We start from the raw sequence: 19,738 nt of genomic DNA on the forward strand, positions 1-19,738 counted from the left end.
ACAACGCACATAAAGCAAAGTTCTACAAAGACTAATGTTTCCTATGCAGTCTGGGTATTGCCTTTATATTGCAATCAGAAGATGTCAATTAGGACTGGGAGTCAATTACAAACTTCTGATTCTATTTCACATAGTGACATTCGAGTTTGCCTGTTCTAGCAAAAAATTGTATATATATTAAATATGGTTGAAAAAGTGGATAATAACCAAAATGTTTGTATATCTATGGTAAAAACAGAAGATTCACAGAAACATTCAGCTTTGTAATGTGTGCAATAGCATCCACACACGCACAAGGGGCAGATTTGACTGCTTGTCTAAAGCAGTAACCTGAAAACACTGTAATACAAAACTGTCGCAGAGCCATTCGGATTTGCCAACCATAACCAAAATGTTGAAATTCTCCTAGTGATTTTTGGCCTTTGTTCATATGAGTCTTACTCATAATTTCACAGGAAATTCAGGTTTCGGAATCAAAAATTAAGAAAACTATTTTGTGGAAACTGCTCTTGGGATCAACTACATCAGTTCCCATCAACTGGAATGAAAGTCGACTCCAGAATTTCCAGAATCGAAACAGCACTAGTGTCTCTCACAATGACGCACTTTGATTTGAACTGTCATAGTACTGAACATAGTAGTAACATTGCCAGAATGCTATCAGAGCATATGGAGATAGCATGCTAGCAGAAGTCTAGGGTGTCACACTGCACAGACCAAACATGCAGACCTAAACTTGTTGCAGGTGCCACTGTCAAACCAAAAAAAAAGAAAATTTCAGTCTTTATGACTCATAATTCATTATATCACGGCACAGTTCTCCTTTCCAGATGAAAAATGTTCCTGCCACCTTTCAAAGGATAACGAACAAGGCCCCTGCTGGAGTCAGTAATGACGTTTCTTACGTCAGTAGCATGGTGGTTCACAGGAACTCGTGGTGGGAGGGCATGGAGTATGCTGGAGTTATTTGTACGAGTGCAGCAAACACAGTTAGCAGTTAACTTGCAAGATATTAGATTGGAAAAGGTCAAGCTACTCATTAAAGATAACAGCTGAGGCATCTTCTCTGATCTGTGTGTGCTATTTATGATGGAAAGTTGTGCTTAAAACACTTGAAAATTAGAAATACCATGAAAACAAATTTGCTCTTGCATTTCCCAAATGCATCACAGTATTATGATTATCTAGGTGATAAATAGTGAACTATTCTGTGATCTTTGTTCCAATCCACAGTGTGAAAAGTTTGATTATGTGTGAATAATTCAGGATGCTGGACATCACTAGGTCAATTTAATAGCTGACATTTAACAGATTAAATCTGACATTTATGACAGATTAAACTGAGAACTGATTATACTGTAATTCCAGCACAGATCATAGTGTATTGTTATAGACAGTGGGGTCCAAAAGTCTGAGACCACTGGTGAAAATGCTTCTAATTTGCGTTCCATTAAATTGCAGTCCAATTTAATACAAAGTTTTACAGCATAACAAACTAAGTGAAAAGGTATAATCTTTGAAAGTCTGAAGGAACATTTCAAAGGAAGGAATGAGACAAAACACAACTATGTGACCTTTTTGTACAAAATCCTGGAATAGTGGAGAGTTTTAAACATGTCTTTATTTTAACTGCCATAAGTAACATTTTTTAAAATTTTAAAACTCTTTATGTCCAGGTTTAAATATAAAAAAAAATTCAATATGGTTTCATAGATACAGTAGAATATAGTTTCAATAGAGATCCTTTTTTTGTTTTGAAAAATAATAAAAACTTTGCCGTTAAAATAAATGACACACTTTCATACGAAATTCTTTTCAATATGTATTTTCACATAATTCCAGCAATGATCACGTGCAGCATTCTAGACAGTAACAGTAACTCCAGCATTTCTATGTATCACGAAGACAAACATATACACAGTGAGACATGTTATTTATCACCTCAAATAAACAAAATTTAAAAATCTTAAACTTGACTTTAAGGGCAATTTGAAATCTTTCTTTACCTCATTATAGAATAGAATAGAGGTGGGTGATGTGGCAAAATATAATATTTCAATACTTCAAGATTGTCACAATACAAGTTATTTAGTTTTTCTGAGGTTGGATAAGTTGGAAGACAAAAAACGAACAAATAAAGCCAAATTTACAAACTTCAGCACAGTGATTTTTAATTGAACTGCACTGCAAAAAATAGTCATTGTTATTGAAGTACTGATGATATCCACCATATCCTCAGAAAAAGCATAGTGATGTAATGACACAATTTACCATATTAATGATAAACATTGTCATATTGCCCACCCCTAGTTTACAATGCAATTTCACATCAAATCTTCGCCTGAAATGAAGTAGGCGTGTTTGCAATATGCAGATAAATCCTATCTAGCCTTAACCTGTAAGCTTTATGTATTATGACATTAACAGACCTTACAGATGTCACTGACATGTTTTGAGTGCAGTATGATGTTGTAGCCTCTTTGTCTGGCAAACATCTAAAAACAAATCATTCTAAAAAGCATTACTGATACTGTTTGAGTAACCAAAAAAATAACACTGTACCATTTAATCTGAAAAAATCTACAACCAGATCAACACGAAAAGATTCTTAAATGCTCCAAAACTCAATGAATTGAGAACAAAGGATCAATTTCTAAATAATAACGTCGTAAATATAAACAGACCTTGCAGTATAAAATGATTTCTTACTGATACAGCTTTAGTGTTTATAAATAGAATTTCTAATGAAATGATGGGTTTTCCCCAAAACTTAACTAGTATACAGGTAAGTATACGCTCACCACTCACTTTATCCTTTATTAGAAACACCAACCTTGTTCACTGGCCACTTTGAAGCCCACCTACCTTGAAGATCCAATTTCCAAATGTACAACTCAGACTACATCAACTACAGGGTTGAGAGTGGTCCACCACCCAAAAAATATCCAGCCAAGAGCGGCTCTGTGGTCAGAAACTAACCACTAATGAAAGGTTAGGGGATGACTTACAAACTGTTTTAACAGATGGGCTACATTTACTAACTGTACAAAGTGGAGCTACAAGGCAAGGGTGTCTAATAAAAAGGCTGGTGAGTTTATACTTTTATGCAGGATTCAAGTATTTGAACTGAAGTTTAATATTATGTTGTCTGAAAAACACAGACATATAAGGCTTTTCACTGAGACAGAAAGTATGATCACACTACGTTGTGTCAAATGAATGAATTTCAAATCCAGTGTCCTTTTCCCCCCAAGTCTATTCCAAAAATGGAACATGCCAGTATTAGCCAGGAGCTTCAGTACTCAGATGCTAATCAACTGAATTTTGTCTTAATGTCCAGCTTGTAACACTTACTGGATTTTACTGAAAGTAAGGTTATCAGGAAAAAAGGGATGACAAATAAACAAACCAGCAAGTAGGTGGTCAACACCTGCAGCAGGTTTTTATGTCACATGCCTGAAACAAACCATTACATTTTAAAAACAACAGGCTGAAAATCATATCAGCTCTTTTAAGCCTGCAGACAGTTTCTTACAACACTTGGCGTCTTCATGAAGAACCAACCATATTTTCAAGCGCGAAAACTCCAGCTCCTCTGGAAGGGTTGCAGAGGCTTCTTTAGTGTTAGGAACATCAGCTGGGGTTTGAGCCGCTGAGGCCTCTCTGGAAGCACTGCGGCTTCGCTCTCAGGTGTAGGAAAGCGTTTACGGTAGATGTCAGGATAGGATCTCTGGAACTGAGGCAGAAAAAGATTGAAGATTAAAATATAGCCAAGCTAAACCAAGAGTATTAAAGTGGTTCTTGTTTAACATCATGTAACATAATGACAAAATAAGAAACTAGTGCAGGAAAAACATTCCACATTTCTGATTACAGTCATAAACCAGCGGCCTGAATGATATTTTGTAATGGGTGCAGCCTCATCCTCAAGGTTTTTTATAATTAATAGATAGCTAATGTTTCTATCCTTAGGCTCCCCCCGTGACTTGGAAGGATAAGCGGCTTAGAAGATATGTGTATATGTGTGTGTGTGTGTGTTTCTATCCTTACACCTTCAATTATTATTATTATTATGGGCAGTGGGTAGCACTGTCGCCTCACAGCAAGAGGGGCCTGGGTTTGATTCTTGGCCGGGTGACCAGGTTCCTTTCTGTGTGGAGTTTGCATGTTCTCCCTGTGTCTGTGTGGGTTTCCTCCCACAGTCCAAAGACATTCAGTCAGGCCAATTGGGCATGCTAAATTGCCCCTAGGTGTGAGTGTGTGTGTGAATGTATATGTCTGTCTGTTTGCCCTGCGCTGGACTGGCGACCTGTCCAGGGTGTTTCCTGCCTTCCGCCCAATGACTGCTGGGATAAGCTCCAGCTCTCCCCGCGACCCAGACGGATAAGCGGCTTAGAAAACATATGTGTGTGTGTATTATTATTATTCTTATTATGATTATCATCATTATCATCATCATCATCATCTGAGCTTCTTCACTGTGGCAAATGAAGCTTCGCTTCAAATCCAATCATGTTTTGGATTTTAAAATTTGGTTTTATGTCAACAGTTAATTAATGTAATTTAATAACTCTAATAATATGTATTAAATATGTAATATTTAAAATAATCATGATAATAATGTAATTTAGTGAAACACATGTGCAGCATGTCATAGGCTCCAAAAGGCCACACTTGCAAATCACCATCTCACCTGTTTTAACTTCTTCTTCTTGTCCTTTGCTGACATCAACTTGTCTTGAATAATGCCTTCCAGTAGTTCCACAATAGCTCTCTGCGAGGCTGTAACCCTCTGCTCCTCAAACTCCTCCCTGCTGATTTGCCTGCAGTAAGCGTGCAGTGGGGAGTCCACTGCTGAGTCTGTGTCTGCACCTGCATACTTTATCTGTTAAAAACAAGACAATGTGAGCAGGCTGATGCGATCAATAGAGTTCAAATAAACTAAAAGAAAAGAAAAAGGTGCCGCCAGTGGTCTACCAATAACACACAAGGATTATTCCTCCTTTTGCACAATCCTCTTTTAAACATAAAACATCTACGCTATCTTCTTTTATCAAGATTGTCACAAGATGCTTTCTGCAATGCCCTCAGAAACGCTAATACTACTCCGTGTTAGAGGGGCAGAAACAATAATGGAACAATGCATGAACAAATCCTACATTGTAGTCCAGATGCTGTTATGTAGGGTTTGATTCTACAAGAACTTTGCATTGTTTTTCAAATAATTTTTTCCTCTGAAGATAAGGCAAAGACAAATTAATTAGTTTGCATGGTCGCAAAAGAAAAAGAAGCCCAGTTATTAGTCATGTCAGACATGCAGGGCCATAAAGAATGTCTGCCAACTGTAAAATAGAAGTATGCGTGTGATGTCACTGTTTTCAGAAACATCCATCCACATGAAAACACAGAAAACAGCAAGTCTCCAGCATGGAGAGCATTTTCCAAAAGCTCCTTTACAATGACCTAAAACACTGTTTCCATGCATGTGCGAAACCAAAACATGGCGAAAAAGTACACTTACAAAAAGTACAAGTAGACAAAAATGCAGCTCATCGCTTCAGCCAACGCTTTTTATTTCGTGTGACGTGATATTAAACATTCCACCCATAGCACCGCCCATAAATATCTGCTTCACTGCTTTGCAAAACATCTCACGGGTAGAATTCTCACAGGTTGCACATTCTGCGCATATTTGCAGAATATGCTCCGCCGTCTGAATGCAGCCAAAGGAGGAGCAAGATTATCGAGGGTTTTTATGTGAGCAAAACAACTTTAAAGTGTATGCAATACTTTACAAGGAACCAGTGGAGGTTTTGGGGAATAGGTGTAATCTGATGCCAGGACCAGGTTTTATGCTGAATTTACATGGCCGGCAGTATTATCAGTTGTTTTAACAGAGCGAAAGCAGCAGAGGGCAGCGGAACATTGTCAGGAGTTAAATTTTCCCAACTTTTGCCATTGTCTGCGGTGGTGGAATCAGATGTCTCCAATGCATCCTCCTGCTTTTTCTTTTTTAAGTAAACAATCAACACTGCCAAAGCTCTCCTCTGATAAATCATCCATTCTGCCTGTGACGCTGTCACCATGCCAACGTTTGCATGGCGGCATGCTGCCATTGGGTGTGTACCAGCATGGAACAACGAGTTTTTAATACCAACATGTAAAAGCTGTTTTAGTGAGAAGACGGGAAGCTGCATTATAGACCGTCTAGATCTTATGAAGGGATAAGGAACTAATGAACTTATACTACCTTGTGCACTACTGATATTGCAGCGTGAGATATGTGAACAAGCTCTGTGTGCAATCACAGACACAGTTATAGTGTGCTGTGAGCATCTTAACCAATCACTATGTTACTTGAGTGTTTAGTGGGTTTTTTTGATGAAACGAGGCATCCATATGATCCAAAGAAACGTAATTTTCATAAAAGATTGTGAAGCTTTGCCACATCAAAGGGTTTACAATTGTGTTTTTGAAATATTTTGGGGCATATCACTATTGCAATATGCAGCAACAGAATCACAATACAATATTTTATCTAAATGGTGCCGCAATACTTTAGAATATGCACTAGTTTAGAATAGTCTTAATATGTGCGCATGTGCCTGTGCATGTGGCTAACCTGAGCCCTTCGCAGATGGGACAAATGTTCTTCCACAGATCTATGCAGTTCAGCAGGGACCTTCAGGACACTCTCATGGTTGTCCAACATGAAGTTGACCAGCTTGGTAGCCAACAGCTCATCCAAATCCACTTCATCTGCAGAACATAAAATGCAGCGGGAGAAGGTCTGGACCATCTGCCAAAAAGCGGAAAAAAAGAAAAGAAAAACAAGAGCATGAAAAGGAACAGTTCTATTAAAACTGCAAATAAGTCGAAATTAATCAACAAGTACCTCCGGAATTTGGAAAATAAACAGACAATACACAAATACTTCAACTTTAACTATAAAGAAATACGAAAATGAGGTACAAGGGTGCGAGTTCCTATGGCATCATTGAGTGGAGGGAGAGCATGGTTATGGCAGGCTTTAGCCATCAGGCGCATTAGCAGCTGCAGCTTGCGACGGTTGGCTGGCGGCAGGAGGAGGCAGCACACCTGCAGCGCTTCGACCGCAATCTGCTCTCTTGGAAGAAGTCCTGAGGAGAGGGAAGGATTGAAGAAAAAATGTGTTTGCAAACCAGTGTTAAATAGTGCATGTTCAGCAACACTACACAGCCCAGTTTTCTTTAAGTATGGTTAAGAAACTAAGAAATAATAACATTCGTGTCAAATTTTATTTTTGAAACAAAAATATTGGTAACACTTTTACTGGAAGGCCACCTACATCAGAACTTATAACAACTAATATAGAACTTATACATGCATTAGTGCCGTTAGACTACAGTCACAGACATCTGTTCCATTTAAAAGAACAATTTGGCAAAAAATCAAATTTACACGATTTTCCTGTTACCCCAAAATGTCATTATGCAGGTATATGGCGTTGGCAGTAATACCTAAGGCTTGCTTACTGCAAGAGAGTTAAGTTGCATATCGTTTTTTTTTTGTTTCTTTCTTTCTTTTTAAACTTCACACAAGTCTTACATTATTCTAAACCACATCAACTTGTCAGTGTGACCTGAAAAAAACCCTGGATGCAGTTTGGGGGAGTTGAGAGAAGTTTTGGAAATTTTTGGCGTTTATGGAAATGGTTGGCATGGCTATTGAGTTCCAATGTGTGTTAGCAATGTTAGCCTAGCAGTTCCAGCTCCAGCTCTAAACTAAACAAGCAAAATGTGGACACCACATGTCTTGGCTGATCGATTGCATTTGAGGTAAGTGGAAAAATCATGAAAATTAGATTTTTTTTGCCAAACTATTGCTACAACTTAACATTAACCATATAATTTTTGCCTTTAAGTAGGCCACTGCCTGATAGGTTCCATTATTTGGGAATGATGATTTGGTGATTAATATTATAACTAGAACAAAATGTCCATTAATATTATATAACTAGAACAAAATGTCCATTAATATTATATAACTAGAACAAAATGTCCATCACTTTAGCTTAAGGGCCCACCTGTCAATACAATGTCCTTATTTCATACTTAATCTTGTCATTTTGCAAATGCTGACACAAGCTCTTCACATAAACAGAAGTACTGCAGTATTATGTTTTCTTCATGAAGTAAATTTTACCATTTTTAAAGTACTGTGCAAATAAGTTGGCTAAAATTACAGCACATCCAAACCCTTCCCTTTACCATCACTGTTGGTAAGAGCTTCCTTGTATTCTGTTTCTTACCCAAGATGCTGACAAAGATTTCATACAGATGGAATGTCAACAGCGGCTCTTTTAATTTCTGAAAATGTTCTGCAACTGTTCTAAAGACATCTCGCTCAAATCCAGGATACATGGGCTGCTTGCTGTCATTTCCATTTGGCCCTGAAAGAGCATAAGCAATAGTTATTTTAACTAGAAATTATATATACACACATTAGTAATTGCAAAAATATGATATTTTCAGACTCACAGTTTGCCAGGCATTTCATTGCAGATAATACCCAGTGGGGTAAATCCTCTGTAAAATAGAAGAGATGCCACCAATATGAAACCATTATGGATACCACGAACACATTCATATTCTAGTTCAGATTAATATGGGGTCAGCAGCTTACTCACCTGACTTGTTCTTCAGAATGACAATGCCTTGTTTGTTGACACTGAATACATTATGAACAACGTGTTTTGGGCTCAAGAGTTTGGCATCGAGAACCCCATCTAAAGACTGGAGCCCCAAAACACTCTGTAAGCTAACCGAGAACAAAGTTAATCACGAGAAAAACATAAGACACACTATGAACATATCAATAAAATACATGTACTGGCATGTTCTGATCGAACACTTACTGGGTTAATGTCATCGACTTCCATATCTGGTCCACATGCTTTGGTGTGATCTCTTTTCTCCGAATCAGTTTGCATTCTGGCACTTCCCCTATAGCAATACTATGCCTTTTGTTCCACGACTCTGAATTCTAACGAGAACAAAAACTCATAACGTCCTGTAGAGAAAATACATTTTTCTCACATAACATCTGAGTTTCATGCATTTTTATATCCCTCACCAAAACAAGAGGTTTCATGGGTATCTTGTTGGGCCCTTGCATCTCCTCACAGTCATCCCACCGTGGGATTGGGGGAATGAAATTTCTCTGTGATATAGGCACGCGCTGAGGAAGGGGCTTGAGAGGTGACTGTGGTGGAAATCTGAATAGACAAAAAAGGACATTATTTTGTTCGTTATACAGCTCTTCAATCATTACAGAAGTGAACATACATCATTAATAAATAAGCAGTTAAAATTACATCACCACACCTGTACAAACGTCCATTGTCATCAAAGTCCTCATTACCAAAACGTCCTTTAACATCTTCAATAACATGGTTCTTAAGAAACTTCCTCAGCAACTGGAGAGACTGATAACGGGTCACCTCGGGCCCAAAATTCTGGTTCCGCTTTAGTAGTTCATGCAGATAATCAATGCCTTCAGATCCTGTGAAACTGTTATCATAACTCCGAAAATGTGCCCAGTGTCTTCGTAGCGGCATTCCTCCACGAAAAAGCTTGACCGTTTCATTCCACTGAAAAAAAAAGAAGAAAAAGTACTGATAGCAATCATTCCAAAAAGTTGCTCAATTTTTGAAGAATTATCTACTGACACCCAGGAGAATGCTGCCACAAAGCAGGATTTGTCACCTACTTCAATTAAAGTAGACAATGTGTATACACATTTTTCCACTTTTGTGGCCATAAGACTCAATGGAGTGTACACTGCAAATTTTTATGTCTGTCTACTCCGGCCTTACAAAACGGCAGATTTTTTTAAATATTCGCACAATTTAGAGGTTGAGATGTAAACAAAGTAATCTAGAGTGGTTTGATTCGAAGTTGTTAATTATAGAGAAACTTACAGACTCATATTTCTTTACAGTGGTGTTGATAGGAACCAGAGGTCACGGTGGCTACAACACAAATATAGCCATTTTATTTACTATCCAAAACCACCAGTGAACCTACATGTGTCTTTTGAGTATTTATATACAAAGCTGACGATGGTAAAACAGTGGTCAATCTGGGGGAAAAAAGTTTTCTTTGGGGACTATTTTGCCTTAGAACACCCTTCATGTATCCTTCCACCATTAATTGATTAAAGTAAATGGATTAAAATATGTTTTAGACCAAAAAACTTCATCACAAAACTATTGTAAAACAATATATCAGACATCAGGCAGTGTATTTATACCCACTTCATGTAACTTTCTGTGAGCTTTTAGAGGCGTTGAACTCTTCAGACGTCTGGTTTGCATCACCACCACTGTGAATAATTCTGACTCTGTAAGTTTGACTAAAATGAAGCATTTCACACCAAACTACTCTGAATGACTTTGTTGACACGTTAACCATTTAGTTATGCAGAAATGTTGAAAAATCAGCGTTCCCCTTTAACCACTAGCTAAAGTAGGCTTGAGTCCATGTGTTCTCATTGATGTTAAAGGGAAAATCCACTGATTTTTGCAAAGTTCACATGTTAATATGAAACCAACGTCATTCAGAGTGGTTTGATGTGAAATGCTCCGTTCTAGAGAAACTTACAGAGTCAGAATTGTTCACAGTGGTGGTGATAGGAACCAGACGTGTGAAGAATTCAATGCCACTCAAAGCTACTTCCCAGAATGCTCTCGCATGAAATGATAATGAATACGCTGCCTGATGGCCCGTTAATTTTGAGATAACATTTCGGCCTAAAACATTTTTAAAATACACAGCAAGAGTTAATACGTCGTAAGGCAGAATAATACTCCAAGAAAACTTATTTTTAGATTCCCATCTCACCATTTTCAACACTATATATAAAGACTCAGAAAAACGTGTAGGTTCACTCGTCTGTTTGGACAGCAAATAAAATCGCTATATTTGCGTTATAGACATCACCCAGTTCCCCTCAGCAAGACTGTAAAGAAAACCTCAATCACCAAGTTTCTCTACATCTAACCAGTGTTTACTTCAACGACTGAAATATGCAGTAGTGAACATGGAATTCCTCTTTAATGCTCCAGAGTGAACAACGTAGGTTAGTTATCTGATCAAAATCAGGATCAAAATCAGTCTTGCTGTCGTCACTAGCGCGTGCATTTGCTGTAAAGTTACGTACACTAGCGTTATGTGTCACCGTTTAAACATTAAGGTATGCACACAATGAGTTAGTTTCGTATCGATATATGAGCGGTCACTGTTAGCATTTCACCAAGCAGTTAACAGCAGGGTTCAATGTGTGTTTTTAGCACAGCACAGAAGTAGCTTTATGATTCTTATTATTAAATATTCTCATTGTTAAACTAATATTAACGCTGCTAGCGTTAGCCACCTTTATCGTGGCTTAAAATAAATCATATAAAAAGTACTGCTTGAATCAAGTACTCTGCTAAAACAAAACGAAATTTCGCTGCTAGCTGGGCACAAACAAGCTTGAAGCTCTGACATATTTTCTCGGTGTGGCGAGCTAGTTGTCGTTAGCCAGCTCTACTTGGCAAACTTACCAACTTTGTTGCCCTGTAGGGACCCGGGCCGATCATATTTCCATCCATTCTTCTCCTATAACAGTTTTAACAGCCTAGTCTTGTCATATCGAAATGAAAGGGTTCATTTTAAATTCCAACCACCTTATACAGCTAGCTTACATATCTAACCTCGCTCGTTACGTCGCTGCTTATCCGATGCCATTTACTCTCACAGCAAACTGGTTAGTTTTGAAAGTGGGCACTTTCTTTGGAGCGACGCGATTGGGCAATGAAGTCACATGATCAAGCTACGCCACCAAACCAAATGTGGTGCTGGAAACTTCCGGGACAGCTCTCTAAATTCAGTGGCAAAACGTCGATAAACTCAGGGAAATGTGGACAATTTATTTTGTTCAGTAAAAAGGTACAGTTTTTCCATTTCACAAAAAATACATATAAATAGAGCAATGTATACAAATGCAAAACACTTTATAGTACAAAAGGTAACATGACTAGGGAAGATGCAACCCCAGAGGCCACCATCATTCAATTCATTGGCAAGTTTGGTTCTTTGAAGAACTTAACATGCCTCAGTCAGATTTTTTGTTTAAAAAGAAAGAAAACAAAAACTTAGATTACATAATAAACTTACATTAAACATTGAAAAATAAGACAAGGCTCAAAAAGAACCCCAGCTATCACTTTTGTCACTCAAACGCAAGGACTCGAGCTAATCAGGTAGTCAGTCATGCTCTTCTTGGGGAAAGGGCTTCAGGCCTTTTTTGTCTGCCTACATTTAAAAACAACCTTCACTGCCCCTTCAGAGACCAATAGCATTAAAAACCTCTGATACCTCTGCTCTCACAACCCATGTTTTCATTTCAACCAGCAGCAGGTTCAAAATCCAAATGCTGGGATTTAAATAACTATGTACAAGACAGGGGATATTAGAACAAATATTGTACACCCCATAAACATTTCAGAACCCAAGTGAAGACCGTACAAACCAGACCATTGTCAGTGAAAAAACCACAAATGTGCTAGTTTGGCAATATACATCCAGTGATAAGGTGGCATTCCACAAAGTTTTAACATAAAACATGGTGGGTGAAATTCTCTGAAATGATTAAAGAAATAGCCCAACTTAAAAGCTGCAGGATCTTCACTTTTAGGTGACCACGGAGTTCTTACTCAGTCTTCTTGTGCACGCCATTCTGATGGCACATTCCATTCTGAAAGATTTTGGGCAGCCTCTTTCCCTTGGTGTACGCCTGGTAGTAGAAGTTAAGGAAGAGAACCAGGAAGATCAGTCCGTAGAGGCCAATGATGTACAAGAACACAGGGAACTGGTAAGGACAGTCCTTCATGAAGAAGAACTGACCAATGTGGACGGTTACCATCACGAACTGAATCTAAAAAACAAAAGATGTCCGTCAGTATCTTGATATGCTACATGTGCCATGCCTATGCAAAAGTAAAGGGGGGGGCAACACTGCTTACCAGCTGAATGGTGGTCATGTACTTCTTCCACCAGAGGTACTTCTGATAGGCTGGTCCCATAGCAGAGAGGGCATAGTAGGAGTACATGACGACATGGACACAGCAGTTCAGCAGAGCATGGAAGGTTCCTAGACCACCTGGTAAGACAGGATGTTCCAGTTAGATTCTCTAAAAAGTGTAAAAGGTAATTATAAGATATACACATACTGTTTCTTATTAATTTACCTGCAGCAAACTTGACCCCAAACCACCAGGTGAAGGGCATAATGGAGTGATGGTACACATGGAGAAAAGTCACTTGGCTGTTCTTTTTCCTCAAGACAAAGAAAATCTATCAAGATAAGGGAGACTCATGTTAAGAAAGACCACCACACCCTTATAATGCAAACAATGCTTCTGAAACAAGCACTCACTAGACAAACCCAGTACTTACAGTATCCAACATCTCAATGAACTTGGAGAAGTAGTACAGCCAGCAGGTCCATGCCATCTATAATGGAAACCATAAATGGTGTTACACAAGGAATCAAGTAGATAAATATATCCATAACTATCAGAATCCTGTCATAGTCTTACCCTCATAGCCTGAGGAGAGCTGGAGTAGTCCACAATATCACACCTGTATGAGTATCCATTGGCCCAGCCAGACATGAGAAACTGGAGAGGAAAAAAATAAAGCCATTTTGGTTTACATCAGCTTAATGGTACACACCCTTCCACACCTTTGCTGTCTTGATGCCTCAAGAGCTCATGTTCTTACCCCACCCACATAGTTTTGGTCACAATGAAAAGCAAGCAATTACAACTTCATACATTATTGACTACTGATTCTTGCAGTCAGACAGGATTACAGTCATGACCATCTACTTCAGGCCTAGGTCATAACTGAGAGCAGAAAAGAGTTGGTGGCCCTAAGGCTGTAGTACACTGAGGCATGACCAGGACCATCAAATATCAAGCAACGTAACTCTAGTCTTCATTGTAATTCTAATTAAGTAAATTAAAAGGAGCAACACACATCCAACCCCTTCTCTCAGTGACAAATTCACCACATTGTTGTTCCAAAAATCAGAGCCTGGAACATCTAGCACATCATAAGTTTAGAACAAAACACACAGGTTCCTTACCTCGTAAATCATGTAGAGAGAGAACGCAACTATGCTGAAGTTGTAGATGATCATGGGCCGCTTCAGGTCAAAGGGTTTGCGGTTTTCCATTAGACGGGGCCCCAGCGTTGAGACGAAGTAGATGTAGGACAGGATGATCACCGTTTGAGGAAACGGGGAGGACATTAGGGGCCAGTCCTCAACTCGTGGGTCTATGTACAAGGGGAAGGAAGAAGAAAAAGAAAAGTCACCATGAAACACATTCTTATTGAAGAAGCCCTTAGCAGACACCAAAATAAGGGTAGGCAATTATATTACCATATTTATCATTATGATGAATTATTATGTATAATTAGTCCTGTTTAATTAGATTTAATGCAATGTAATCCATACAAGTCACTGTATTCATAGTTTGATAGTTTAATGTGGCACCACTGAAAACAGATAAACTAAATATTGTGATCCTTATAGATCATGAAAATGTCTTTTGGTATCATGATGTTATATCCTCCCCCTCATCCCATGTTACCCATCCCTACACGAAAATATAAAAAATGATTTAACTCACCTGCTTTATTCATCCACTCATCGTAAAGCAAGGCAGCACTTGAGGTCAGTGTGTTAAAGGCCATTTTCTAACTGTGTTTATTTCCTCCTGAAAACAGAAGAAACTTAATTTAGTACACAAAGAAGGTCTGTGAAAGAACTGGACATTCAACTTCACGTCAGACCAGTCCCAACAGAAGCAAACTTGACACCAAACCACAAAGCCCACACTGTAATTTCCAAGAACCATCTCAAAATCCAAGAAATTTCACAAATTCTGTTATTATTACAGCCTATAAGCAAAACTATGACTGAAAACGAGGGCTTTAGTTCCATAAAAGTGCCCAAACCACAGGTCTGTCCACACACAGCCTACAACTAAAAGAACGACGGAGCACGGAAGACATACAACCGGCACAACAACGTTGCGAAAGTATTTGAAAATCCACCCAGATACAGATTACAGAACTACACCTAGTTTACACAAGACTTATCTAACTACCTGTTCCGTCACACCTGCCACCACAGAGGACTTGAATGAAGGAAGAGTTCATTTATTAAAACCTGGAAAAACGTCTGTGGACATCACATAACACCCCAAAAACTCCAAACTTCTGGATAAATTTACCCTAGACAAACTCGCTGCTTGAATTCCTACCAAGCAGCGAAGCTGAAGCCACCTTCTTACTAGGCTTCATTCACTTACATGTAACTGCTGCACTACTTAAGGTGGAACGGGAAAATTCGAACAAGAAGCTAACGTTAGCGAATAAGAACCCAAATTCAGCCTCATTTTCAAGTGTCTTTCTACTAAGAAGTAACACAAATCTCAGTCTGTCCGAGTTAGGCTAGCGTAATGAACACTATTAGCCTCTCAACAGCAAAGGAATGCGATAAACGTAAAATATGAGGAGGAAAAACCAGCTTTAAAGATCAAGACCCAACAAACCTGGACGGCTCACCAGCGCCCGCCTTGCTGAACTCGCACTCTCTTCACCTTCTTGCTGAGCTGAAATTTGCTCAGTCTACTTATTGGCACCTGAGCGCAGGACTCCACCCACAGCCTCACAAGGGCGTAGCTGAAGAAACTTCAACCGAAACTCCCTCAGCTATGTGAAGATGTGCTGTAGCACTATAGGCCGGAATTAAAACATATTTGCGAGTGGTTTAAATTAAACTAAACAGTAGAATGATATGCCTTAAACTCGATATAATAACAGTAAGAAGAAGAAGAAGAATGGTTGATAGTTGTGTTGTGTTTTGAGGTGAAAATTTCTTGTAGCAATAAAATGGCTAATTTGTAGCTATTGCTTTAGCTAGCGTTGGATGTTATAACATATTTAGGTAAAAATACATTTGTCATTCATTTTCATAGGCTGTAGGTGTAGAAAATAAGCAGAACTTCACTGAAAGTGAGAGAGCCCTAACCATTTAACCTTTGCTAAACTTTAATGACATTCCTTCCTTGTTGAAACCTGAAGGTTTTGCTTTATAATGTAGTTAAATGGACTGGCTTTAGACACAACTACTTTCCTGTAAGACACATTCAGATTCCATCAAGAAAGCATTAAATGCATATAGAATAGGTCCCAGAACATCTGGTAAACCAATAAAATCATTTACACTGTGATATCAACCCATCAGGAAAACACAAAATACCATTTTTGGCTATTGGACACCACCAGAAACAACACTTTTAATGGTTTTTAATATTTTTTCAGAAAACCACTTTTAGCACATGTTCAGGCTGATAGCTGAATCTTGGTGTGGACAAGGCCTGGAGAAGAATTCCTACCAGACTGTGCAAAGGGTACTAAGGTGGAAACGTCAAAGTCTGGGCCTGTTTTCTTACAGTGGTTTTGTTGAGCTTGTGTTCATTGATGGGATCATGAGCTCAGAAGTGTACGAAGGCATTCCGGACGCAAACCTGCAGAAGTCTGCAAAGAAACTGCTCAAAGAAATGAACATGAAACACACCAGCTGCCTTTTTTAAAGAATACTTTGCCAAAAAGAAATTACAGACTTGAAATGGTCTGTTTAAGAAAAGTGCCACTTGGTTTGACACTTTGTTTCCTAACACAATGAACTAAAATACATTTTGAAGTATGGCACAGTTCTTTAGGAGGCCACCTTATAAAGCAGATTAATAGTAATACAACAGTAATTTCTAAAAATTTCTGTAAGAATTATATAGTAAACATGGCCAGTGACAATAGTATATTTAGCAAACTGTACTACCAATGTATTACTGCAAAACAGAACAACAGGAATATTACACAAAGGTGAAAGCATTATAGATATTATGGAAGTATTATACACAGAACCTTCTTACCATCTTTTATTGTAAGCGTAGGTTCTGCTGAGGGATTTGCTACTGTTACAGCTCACAGTTTTACAACGTTCTAGAAAACATTGATACTCATGGGTGTGGGGATAATGGCCGTGAACCAAGAAAGACAGTAAAACTAAAATCTTGACTGTTGAATGATGGAGAAACTGATCCATGGATTAGACCCCATTTCCACTCCGATCCCACCTAATGGGTTTCACTCCAATTACATCTAAACTGAAGCTAATAAACATGTTTCAGGTGCAACCTGTGCAGCCATTGAGTTATTCAATCCATCTTCATGCACTAGCCTGATACTTCCCCAAAGAAAATACAATAATGCCTGACTAATGCATAATTCCCAGAAGGGTATATTCATTCAGTTTGCATTTGACTTTGGGTTCTTTGGCCCAGTTTCAAATAAACATGTTTATGTAACATAAGTCTAAATTCTAAATGGATATTAAATTTGACAGTGCACTGTTTTAGTTTCCAGTGTCTCTGTTTTGAGACATTTAAGTTTAGAGCTAGGAAGATAAGCATTTAAATCAGTTCTGTTAAAGCAGTAAAATGTTTCCTTAGGCCATTTTTTTGTGATACTGATGTTAACAAAAACTTTATCGGTCCCAGTACCAGTGGAAAAACCAATCACTACAGACTTAAATATCTTATGTTAAATTCTGGAAATAATTAGAAGGGGAAATAATATGTAATATGGTCTGTTCCATTTTCTAATGAAGCCTTATGCAGCTCTCCAGGTTCAAGTACATGATCCGTGGTGGCATTCTTGCCATCTGAACTCCTTGTACTGAAACAGCAGAGAATCTACACATAGATACCTTTGTAATGACTAACACTTCCGCTGTTGTTGTTTTTTTGTTTTTTTTTCTTTTTCTCGGATCAGCAAGATACCAATGTGCATAGGCAATTACTAACACTCCGGTAACATTCCGGACACATCCTCAGAAAAGTATTCCATCTATGGTCAGACCTTCTGTAAACATGTTTGAATAACTAACTGTAGACACGGGTATAGCTTTGAAAATGTAGAACATTTCTTGATAGCCATCAGCCTGCTTTGTAAAACAAAGTATCTTTGACAGTGCTCGCATTAGAATATACTATAAAATACTTCATATATAATATCATGGTGGATTTAAGCAAAAATCAAATGAAAATCCAACACGTTGATTTACAGGTTTATCAAATTACATGAATGAGCAACTTAGCAATGTCTGCTTTACTTAATAAATGTATGAATTTCATTGGTCACTGTGCCGCTCTATTAATAGTGAAGTTAGACTGGTAGCCTAAACACAAAGGTAGAAAGTAACTAAATGCATTTATTTATTTCCGTGTACTTAAATGAAACATTTGACAAGCTTTTCTCCTTTTTTGTTGTTGTTATCTGACAAAGAATTCTCACATACTTGTAGAAAGCTGGGTGTTGGTGTTCCAGGTACTCAAAGGAACCGGTCCATCTAGTTCTGTAAGGATGGTGCCAGATTCCCTGCATTGCACTGTGACGTTTGGCCCCCATTCGACTTTGTGTCTGGGGTGATGACAAAGACAGAGGTATCTGAGCGGAAGTATGAACTGGAATATTCCAGTGTAATCTTCTTCTTTTACCACTTGGAGCATATGATAATAATAGTGTTGTTTGAAAGTTCTTGTACTTTTTGATTATTATACAGCACTGTATAAATCCTAAAGTGTCCCATAGTGTGATAGATCTTTTACTTGTAAGTGTGGTTTCTGCTGAGGGATTATCTGAGGTTAAAACTCATATTTTTGGACCATTCAAGAGAATGTTGGTACTGAATGATTGTGAGGATAGTGATTGTGCTTCTTGACTGTGGAATGATGGAGAAACCATCCATGGATTACAGCCAATTCCTACTCTGATTTGACCCAATGAGTTTCACTCCATTCACACCTAAACTGAAGTTAATTAACATGTTTCATCCAATGTGTGTATTACCTCTATACTTTCGAATAGCAAATACAGTGCACTTAACAGCTGCAGAGAGCAAAGTCATCATTTTTGTACTCATGTAGGTGAAATTGAGGAAATGTGACTAGTTACTGTTACCTTCGTGATTAAGCTTGCGGTCTATTTTGCAGTGTTAGCAATCTCAGCTAGAAAAGTATTTTACTGTGACTGCAGTATACTGTTTGCACTGGTTTCAACTCCCCCTGGATCATGAACTGTCAGGGGGCCACCTGGGCAATGGCCTAACCTATTATTTTCACTTTCACTAGCATATCAGTGCATTAAATCCTGATCCTTTTGAAACAGGATCACCTTATTTCACACTTTCGAGGACTTGGTGCATGCACACATGTATGACAATACTAAACAGACTAGACTATATGCAGAGTGATGTATTTGTATATGCATTTGTAACAAATTTGTATATAATGAGTTTGAAAAGAATAACAGCTGATGAATAATGGAAAAAAGTATTTCTTTAATAAATATGGGATTAATCATAATACAGCATATTATGATATCATATTATTATATGATATTTCTTGTACGTTTTAAGCCCACTCTCAACAACACAGCCTGAAAAAAAGTTTTGAAAGTTGCCTATAACATGTTTTGCAACAAAACCCTTCAAATATTCAAAAGAAAATAACAATATCTAAGAGAAAATAAATTACAATCAAATAAAATAAAAAAATAGAATAAACAGATATAAAGAT

At 38.1% G+C, this 19,738-nt stretch overlaps 2 protein-coding genes across 2 annotated transcripts; both read right to left on the minus strand.

Annotated features, from left to right (window-relative positions):
* Nucleotides 1-1,888: 1,888 nt before the first annotated feature.
* On the minus strand, nt 1,889-11,713 carry depdc1b (DEP domain containing 1B). Its single transcript, XM_036595287.1, has 11 exons — nt 11,588-11,713; nt 9,366-9,631; nt 9,115-9,256; nt 8,897-9,024; nt 8,669-8,799; nt 8,520-8,567; nt 8,291-8,431; nt 6,973-7,139; nt 6,623-6,799; nt 4,694-4,885; nt 1,889-3,736 (listed from the first exon to the last, which is right to left on the minus strand). Exons 1-11 carry the CDS (start codon nt 11,633-11,635, stop codon nt 3,572-3,574), a joined length of 1,605 nt encoding a protein of 534 aa, XP_036451180.1. The 5' UTR covers nt 11,636-11,713; the 3' UTR covers nt 1,889-3,571.
* Nucleotides 11,714-12,465: 752 nt separating this feature from the next.
* On the minus strand, nt 12,466-15,709 carry elovl7b (ELOVL fatty acid elongase 7b). The gene is made up of 8 exons (XM_036595288.1): nt 15,650-15,709; nt 14,723-14,809; nt 14,176-14,366; nt 13,625-13,705; nt 13,482-13,538; nt 13,274-13,379; nt 13,049-13,185; nt 12,466-12,960 (listed from the first exon to the last, which is right to left on the minus strand). The coding sequence occupies exons 2-8, from the start codon at nt 14,784-14,786 to the stop codon at nt 12,736-12,738; spliced, it is 861 nt and encodes a 286-aa protein (XP_036451181.1). The 5' UTR covers nt 14,787-14,809; nt 15,650-15,709; the 3' UTR covers nt 12,466-12,735.
* Between the last annotated feature and the right edge of the window lie 4,029 nt (nt 15,710-19,738).

Source organism: Colossoma macropomum, unplaced genomic scaffold (genome assembly GCF_904425465.1).
Source record: "Colossoma macropomum unplaced genomic scaffold, Colossoma_macropomum, whole genome shotgun sequence".
In the NCBI taxonomy this organism is placed as follows: Eukaryota; Metazoa; Chordata; class Actinopteri; order Characiformes; family Serrasalmidae; genus Colossoma; species Colossoma macropomum.